Source organism: Drosophila gunungcola, unplaced genomic scaffold (assembly GCF_025200985.1).
Source record: "Drosophila gunungcola strain Sukarami unplaced genomic scaffold, Dgunungcola_SK_2 000114F, whole genome shotgun sequence".
NCBI lineage: Eukaryota > Metazoa > Arthropoda > Insecta > Diptera > Drosophilidae > Drosophila > Drosophila gunungcola.
The window spans coordinates 191,229-200,774 of NW_026453275.1; the positions used below are offsets into that span (position 1 = coordinate 191,229).

General features: G+C 38.4%; 1 protein-coding gene across 1 annotated transcript; it reads left to right on the top strand.

Annotated features, from left to right (window-relative positions):
- The first annotated feature begins 40 nt into the window (after nt 1-40).
- Nucleotides 41-5,482, top strand: LOC128265344 (cell division cycle 7-related protein kinase). The gene is made up of 4 exons (XM_053001288.1): nt 41-327; nt 476-917; nt 982-1,204; nt 3,520-5,482. Exons 2-4 carry the CDS (start codon nt 575-577, stop codon nt 4,955-4,957), a joined length of 2,004 nt encoding a protein of 667 aa, XP_052857248.1. The 5' UTR covers nt 41-327; nt 476-574; the 3' UTR covers nt 4,958-5,482.
- Nucleotides 5,483-9,546: the final 4,064 nt, after the last annotated feature.

A 9,546-nucleotide genomic window follows, 5' to 3' on the forward strand; every position in this document is an offset into this window, starting at 1 on the left:
GTTGGGAACCGCAATACCGTTGCGGTATTTTCGGCGCAATTACAGCGAAGCACACTTATTTTTTATGGCCTCCGTCGTAGTCGAAAAAAAACCATCGATGGTACCGGCTGTACTGGAACTTAACCATCGATATTATCAATAGTGCCATCGATGGTTTGATACCAAATACCTCGCCACGACAATACGAGCCCAGTAAATGTGCTCTATCCAGGGAATCCACTCCTCATCAGCGGACGCTGCGCCACAGCCAGAGTTCCGGGATTAAAGGGCGGCGCAGCAGGCTTTGCTATTCCGTACTCCGGATTGGGAAAAGTAAAAGGCAACCAAGTGAGTAGGCCTGGCCGGATAGGTCAATGTGCCATTCATGAGGCAACAGTATGCCATTCATAATCCACTTTCCCAACTTTTCGGAACCCCTTTGGCTTTAGTTAATAACTACATTGGATTTAATTTAAATTATCCGCTTACTTCGCAGGCATATAAACCAAAATCAGTAAAGCTCCATACATATACCCTTTCAAGCCGATGCCCAGGATTTGTCTGCTTCTAAGATACCCAGTTAAAGCGCCGGATAATGGCCGAACGCGTCTTGTGCCAGGAGATGGCGACGCCAGGCGGCAATCACTATCGTCGCCCCAAATCGGGAACGGGGAGTCCCAATATGGTATACGCCAACGGGGGAGGATCCTGGCGAGCAGCTCCAAGGCAACAGCAAAGGCAGCAGCAGCAGCTGCAGCATCATCATCATCACCACCAGAAACCAACCCCTCATCAATCTTACAACAGTCCAGGAGCTGGGGGAAAAGGCGGCCTGGTCAGGCAGGAAGAGCAGCCGTTGCCGGATCCCACAGGAGCTGAACTATTGGGTTTGCCGGCCACCCCGCGAACCATTAAACAGGCGCGCAACAAAAGCGAAGGTGAGTTCAAGCATCCCAACTCCTATGTCCCAACTCCAGTAATCACAATACTCCACCTCCGTAGAAGCCATCAATGATCTCCTTGTGCGAATACCGTACATTGGCCAGCTGTTCGATGTGCACAGCCGGATTGGTAATGGAACCTTTAGCACGGTTCTACTGGGCACACTGCGGCGGGAATCGCATCTGCCGGACAGTCTGCGTCGCAAGTTTGCCATCAAACATCATATACCCACCAGTCATCCGGATAGGATAATGAAGGAGCTGCAGTGCATGACCAAAATGGGGTAGGTCCTCCAGTTACACGTATCCCATATTATCCCTAGCATCCTTACTGTATCCCCTGATATGTCTGCTATGTGTACACCCACGCTCTTTCGTCCTCGCCTGCGTCAAACACCGTTAAACGACGTCAGCCGGTAGCCGCTCCATCTACGTCATTGCAATTTATTTCGCCGCACGAACGAGCGAGATGGAGAGACTGTGGCGTTCGTTTATTGCACTTTCACACGCCATTCACGTGCCCATTTACAGTTACATCGAAGCCCTCCCTGTCTCTCGCTCTCTCTCTCTCTTTCTCTGCACAGCAAAAAATTCCCTTCTATTTATATATATATATTTACATTTTTCACATTTTGATGTGCGAATAATGTCGAACCTAGATAAATTCCACATTTGTTTACGTGAAATAGCATCTCCCTTTGCACGGAAAAAAATCAAATATATATGCTTAAGATAAATAGATACATTTTTATATTTTTACGCTATCTTTTTTAGATGAATAATATTATTTGAAGATAAATTATACATTTGTAAAATTGTATGGTAGCAAAGCGTTTTTATTTCACTTTAAAAAACTAAATCGTAGAGCATCTGACTCCCGCGGTTAGAACCCAATTTATGTATTTTATCAGCCTTGCAAATATTGTTTTTAAATATACATATGTATTTCTGTATAATCAATATGTTTGTAAACATACACTTAATCTATTTGACATGCTGATAATATCATAAAATTTTTATCATATTCTATAAAAATTTGTTTTCTGTGTGGCAGTTTTACTGTTTGTTTACATCACACATGCGTGGTTTCGAGTACAGACACTCGCATATCCTGCAATCCCAGCCGTCTGTTATCGATTGCCATTCCCTGCCCGCCAGTCGATTAGATTAGGCGCAGTAGTCGAAATCCGAATTCAAATCGGTTCAATACCGCCTCGAACCGGCGGAGTTAGGGTATCGTCGTCAGCCGGCTGTATAATTCACCCTCTCGAAAAAGAAAAAAATAAAGAGAGGGAAAGAAAGTGGGCAGTTTGTGTAGGCGGCTTTGCGTGTTTGACATTAGCCGGCTGCCCGGCTGCCCCCTGATTACCCATCTTTTGCCCCTTGAAGACCCATTTGCCATTTGCCTGCTGCGATTTTGTGTCTACTCAAGCAATTTGCGCAAATTCTTCAGACCCAATTGCGTCACAGCCGACGATAATTATGACTGGGCCATGCCGAGTGCTCCCTCACGTATTCACATATGCCGTATACCATATTCCGTATGGCTATCGCCCAGTTCGCAACTCGCATATTCCACATCGCCCATCGCTCACCTTTCATAAGTGTGCTAAGCGGTTGGCTAAAAGATAAGCTAAACAAAACAAGTGGTTAGCAAAAGGCAATTCATAGCTGTTCCTGCTTAAGCAAAAGGCGGTGTTCATCATGGAAAGGAAGCATAAAAAAGGTTATTTAAATAATTTCTAGTTTCAATAAGTAATGTTCATTAATAATTATTTTAAAGTTCTTTAAAAAGACTTACATTATTTTGTGCAAAGGCCGATGAAAACGTAACCAAAAAAAAAAAACCAAAATATTTTAAAATAACTAGGCTACATTTTTAAAACATTTTCCGAATTTCAGAATTTAAACTTGTTTTTTTTTTTAATTAATTTAGACAAGAATACGTTTTTTTTAAGTAAATTTTGACTTGAAATAGCTAAGAGGCTAGACATCACTGGTTCTGAGTGTGACGTCGAAGCACCTCTCTCTTTTTATACCTCTCTCTCTCTTTTACATACAGACTTAGTGGGCGGATGTGTGGAGGTGTCTCTGTTGTTGTTGTTTACCCACAAGTAACGTAAGGAAACAAGAAGTAGAGGAAGCTGGTTTGAAATAATCCGGCTGTCTTATTTAATCAATCCCAAAGCAGGATTAGTTTAATCGGAATGTTTTGGAAAATAAATTTGTCTTCGTTATTTTTAATTATAACGATTGAGTGTATGTACTATTTAGTTTGTTTACCATATAAACTATTTACCTTTAAGACTAGAAAATAATTAATTTCAAAGTTAAAGCCCTTCAAAACTCAGGAGGAGTATTATCTAATTTAAATAAAAATAGCGTCACCAATTTTCAAACTCCAGAACATTGTTAAATCAATATGAATTTGAAATTTAGTATAATGGGCTTAGTAACAGAAGTCCGGGTTCAACTCCCACTGCTGGCCAATGAATTTAAAGAAATTTTTTTAAGTCTAAAATAAAATAGTTTCTACTGAATATTTATTTTTTGAGTATTTATTTTCTGAGTATTTATTTTCTGATTCTTTATTTTCCAGGGGGACGGAGAATGTGGTGGGCATCCACTGCTGCCTGCGATGCGACGCCTCCGCCGCTTTTGTGATGCCCTACATGGCTCATGACCGATTCCATGACTTTTACACGCGGATGGACGTGTCTGAGATTCGATTATATATGCGCAATCTACTGGTGGCCCTGCGACATGTCCATAAGTTCGATGTCATCCATCGCGACGTGAAGCCTAGTAACTTTCTCTATAATCGTCGCCGTCGTGAGTTTCTCCTAGTGGACTTTGGCCTGGCCCAACATGTAAATCCTCCGGTTATGGGTTCTTCTGGGACCGTCGCCTCCTCCGCTGCCTACAACAACAACAACAACAGCAAGCGACCACGTGAGCGGGAAACAACGGAGGCACTGCAGCAAAGTGCACCAGCGGATGCAGGTTTGGGTGGCGCTGTAAAGCGTATGCGTTTGCACGAGGAATCCTCCAAGATGCCCCTGAAACCGGTAAACGATATTGCCCAAAGCGAATTGCAGCAGCCAGCAGTAGATGGCTCCAATCTTGGCCAGCAACAGCCTGTGCAGCAGCAGCAGCAGCATCAGCAGGCACAAGCGCAGATGGATCAAGCAGCATCCACCGCATCCGGGAGCAAGTACAATACGAATCGAAATGCCTCGGGAGCGGCGGCCAACAGTGCCAAATGCTTCTGCTTCGCCAATCCCTCGGTTTGCCTCAACTGTCTGATGAAGAAAGAGGTGCACGCCTCCAGGGCAGGAACACCTGGCTATCGACCGCCTGAGGTATTGCTCAAATATCCAGATCAGACCACCGCCGTGGATGTTTGGGCGGCTGGTGTGATTTTCCTCTCGATCATGTCGTCCGTGTATCCGTTTTTTAAGGCCCCCAATGATTTCATTGCCCTGGCCGAGATTGTCACCATATTCGGGGATCAGGCCATAAGGAAAACGGCTTTGGCCTTGGAGCGCATGATTACATTGAGTCAGAGGTCCAGGCCACTTAATCTTCGCAAGTTGTGCCTGCGCTTTCGCCATCGATCCGTTTTCGCTGATGCCAAGCTCCTGAAGAGCCACGAATCTGTGGATGGAAAGTGCGAGGTGTGCAGGAACTGTGATCAGTACTTCTTTAACTGCCTCTGCGAGGATAGCGAGTACTTGACGGAGCCCCTGGATGCCTACGAATGTTTTCCGGCCAGCGCCTATGATTTGCTGCATCGCCTGCTAGAGATTAATCCACACAAGCGCATCACCGCTGATGAGGCACTGCAGCATCCGTTTTTCACGGCCGCCGAAGAGGCAGAACAGGCGGCGACGGATCAGGATCAGGTGGCAAATGGAACACCACGCAAGGTGCGACGGCAAAGGTATCACAATCACAAGACGGTGCCCGCCACTCCAGAGCAGCTGAAGCAACAGGTGGCCCTCGACCTGCAGCAATCGGCCATCAACAAACTGTGAAACTAGTCCTCATACATTACACATACACCACCCAGTCTCGTCATTTGTATATAAAATATAACCGAATCACATATCACACGATTGTATATAGATAATTCAACACATCCGAGCACATCTCATATGCACCCAAAAAACTCGTCCAGTGTACAGTGTCCAAGTGCCCAGCTCGGCCGCATCTACTTACCTCAAGCTGCAGGAAGAAAACCAAATGAAGCACTCAATCCACATATATTTATAGAAAACGTTTCAATCATGAACAATAGCCAAGAATACCAAAAAAAAAGAAGGAAAAGAAAAGAGAATGATTATGAATTATGGCCGCAAGGCTTGAAAAAATTGTAAAGTTAAGATCCGCAAAGGCAACCCAAGTGCATGGCCACCGAGCAGTGGCAGAAATTCTGCACTATCCATCAAGTTGAATAGTTCGAATAGTCTTAGCTAACCTAAGTATAATGTATTGTATATCAGAAAACCATGTGAAAGGAGATATATAAAGAAGCAAAAATATATTTATACAATGAAGTATGAGACCTAGTTCCTGAATCCAGAACTGACATATAGAAAGGGGTTTTAACAATTACCAAAAATTGGGACGAATCTAAAAACCAAGATTTAAACGCAGATTATAGATATTAAGCCACAATACGTTAAATTTAAACTACATCGAAATCGAATGTCTGTACAAAAAGTTATGAACTTAAAATTTCAGGTTTTCTCACTTTTTTGCAAAACAATTTTTTGGAAAATTTAGAAAGGGGTTACATCATAAAAATGACAAAAATAATACGAAACTACAACCCAAGATTTAAATGCAGATTTTTAGATACCTTAGCCACAAGACATTAAAGATATACCACATCCAAATCGAATGTCTGTAAGAAAAGTTATGGAATTAAAACTGGCGGTGATTAGTCAGTTTTTCGCAAAGCCATTTTTTTGAGAATTTAGAAAGGGGTTACATCATAAAAGTGACAAAAATTTAAAACGAAACTACAACCCAAGATTTAAATGCAGATTTTTAGATACCTTAGCCACAAGACTTTAAAGATATACCACATCCAAATGAGATGTCTGTAAGAAAAGTTATGGAATTAAAACTGGAGGTGTTTAGTCAGTTTTCTGCAAAGCCATTTTTTTTAAACTTAGAAAGGGGTTACATCATAAAAATTACAAAAATTTAAAACGAAACTACAACCCAAGATTTAAATGCAGATTTTTAGATACCTTAGCCACAAGACATTAAAGATATACCACATCCAAATCGAATGTCTGGAAAAAAAGTTATGGAACTAAAACTAGAGGTGATTAGTCAGTTTTCCGCAAAGCCAATTTTTTGAAAATTTAGAAATTTGTCATAAAAATGACAAAAATTTAAAACGAAACTACAACCCAAGATTTAAAGCAGATTTTAGATACCTTAGCCACAAGACATTAAAGATATACCACATCCAAATCGAATGTCTGGAAAAAAAGTTATGGAATTAAAACTGGAGGTGATTAGTCAGTTTTCCGCAAAGCCATTTTTTTTGAAATTTAGAAAGGGGTTACATCATAAAATGACAAAAATTTAAAACGAAACTACAACCCAAGATTTAAATGCAGATTTTTAGATACCTTAGCCACAAGACTTTAAAGATATACCACATCCAAATCGAGATGTCTGTAAGAAAAGTTATGGAATTAAAACTGGAGGTGATTTAGTCAGTTTTCTGCAAAGCCATTTTTTTGAAATTTAGAAAGGGGTTACATCATAAAAATGACAAAAATTTAAAACGAAACTACAACCCAAGATTTAAATGCAGATTTTTAGATACCTTAGCCACAAGACTTTAAAGATATACCACATCCAAATCGAATGTCTGTAAGAAAAGTTATGGAATTAAAACTGGAGGTGATTAGTCAGTTTTCCTGCAAAGCCATTTTTTTGAAAATTTAGAAAGGGGTTACATCATAAAAATGACAAAAATTTAAAACGAAACTACAACCCAAGATTTAAATGCAGATTTTTAGATACCTTAGCCACAAGACATTAAAGATATACCACATCCAAATCGAATGTCTGTAAGAAAAGTTATGGAATTAAAACTGGAGGTGATTAGTCAGTTTTCCGCAAAGCCATTTTTTTGAGAATTTAGAAAGGGGTTACATCATAAAATTGACAAAAATTTAAAACGAAACTACAACCCAAGATTTAAATGCAGATTTTTAGATACCTTAGCCACAAGACTTTAAAGATATACCACATCCAAATCGAATGTCTGTAAGAAAAGTTATGGAATTAAAACTGGAGGTGTTTAGTCAGTTTTCTGCAAAGCCATTTTTTTTTAAATTTAGAAAGGGGTTACATCATAAAAATGACAAAAATTAAAACGAAACTACAACCCAAGATTTAAATGCAGATTTTTAGATACCTTAGCCACAAGACATTAAAGATATACCACATCTAAATCGAATGTCTGTAAGAAAAGTTATGGAATTAAAACTGGAGGTGATTAGTCAGTCTTCCGCAAAGCCAATTTTTTTAAAATTTAGAAAGGGGTTACATCATAAAAATGACAAAAATTTAAAACGAAACTACAACCCAAGATTTAAATGCAGATTTTTAGATACCTTAGCCACAAGACTTTAAAGATATACCACAACCAAATGGGATGTCTGTAAGAAAAGTTATGGAATTAAAACTGGAGGTGTTTAGTCAGTTTTCCGCAAAGCCATTTTTTTGAGAATTTAGAAAGGGGTTACATCATAAAATGACAAAAATTTAAAACGAAACTACAACCCAAGATTTAAATGCAGATTTTTAGATACCTTAGCCACAAGACATTAAAGATATACCACATCCAAATCGAATGTCTGGAAAAAAAGTTATGGAATTAAAACTGGAGGTGTTAGTCAGTTTTCTGCAAAGCCATTTTTTTTAAAATTTAGAAAGGGGTTACATCATAAAAATGACAAAAATTGAAAACGAAACTACAACCCAAGATTTAAATGCAGATTTTTAGATACCTTAGCCACAAGACATTAAAGATATACCACATCTAAATCGAATGTCTGTAAGAAAAGTTATGGAATTAAAATTGAGGTGATTAGTCAGTCTTCCGCAAAGCCAATTTTTTTAAAATTTAGAAAGGGGTTACATCATAAAAATGACAAAAATTTAAAACGAAACTACAACCCAAGATTTAAATGCAGATTTTTAGATACCTTAGCCACAAGACATTAAAGATATACCACATCCAAATCGAATGTCTGTAAGAAAAGTTATGGAACTAAAACTGGAGGTGACTAGTATGTTTTCCGCAAAGCCATTTTTTTGAGAATTTAGAAAGGGGTTACATCATAAAAATGACAAAAATTTAAAACGAAACTACAACCCAAGATTTAAATGCAGATTTTTAGATACCTTAGCCACAAGACTTTAAAGATATACCACAACCAAATGGGATGTCTGTAAGAAAAGTTATGGAATTAAAACTGGAGGTGACTAGTCAGTTTTCTGCAAAGCCATTTTTTTTTTAAATTTAGAAAGGGGTTACATCATAAAAATGACTAAAATCTAAAACGAAACTACAACCCAAGATTTAAATGCAGATTTTTAGATACCTTAGCCACAAGACTTTAAAGATATACCACATCCAAATGGGATGTCTGTAAGAAAAGTTATGGAATTAAAACTGGAGGTGTTTAGTCAGTTTTCTGCAAAGCCACTTTTTTGTAAATTTAGAAAGGGGTAACATCATAAAAATAACAAAAATTTAAAACGAAACTACAACCCAAGATTTATATGCACATTTTTAGATACCTTAGCCACAAGACTTTAAAGATATACCACATCCAAATGTGATGTCTGTAAGAAAAGTTATGGAATTAAAACTGGAGGTGTTTAGTCAGTTTTCTGCAAAGCCACTTTTTTGTAAATTTAGAAAGGAGTTACATCATAAAAATGACAAAAAATTAAAACGAAACTACAACCCAAGATTTAAATGCAGATTTTTAGATACCTTAGCCACAAGACTTTAAAGATATACCACATCCAAATCGAATGTCTGTAAGAAAAGTTATGGAATTAAAACTGGAGGTGATTAGTCAGTTTTCCGCAAAGCCAATTTTTTGAAAATTTAGAAAGGGGTTACATCGTAAAAATGACAAAAATTTAAAACGAAACTACAACCCAAGATTTAAATGCAGATTTTTAGATACCTTAGCCACAAGACTTTAAAGATATACCACATCCAAATGGGTTGTCCGTAAGAAAAGTTATGGAATTAAAACTGGAGGTGTTTAGTCAGTTTTCTGCAAAGCCATTTTTTTTTAACTCTAAGTTAAGTGGTTACATCATAAAAATTACAAAAATTTAAAACGAAACTACAACTTAAAATTTAATTGCAGATTTTTAGATACCTTAGCCACAAGACATTAAAGATATACCACATCCAAATCGAATGTCTGTAAGAAAAGTTATGGAATTAAAACTGGAGGTGTTTAGTAATTTTTCCGCAAAGCCATTTTTTTGAAAATTTAGAAAGGGGTTACATCATAAAAATGACAAAAATTTAAAACGAAACTACAACCCAAGATTTTAATGCAGA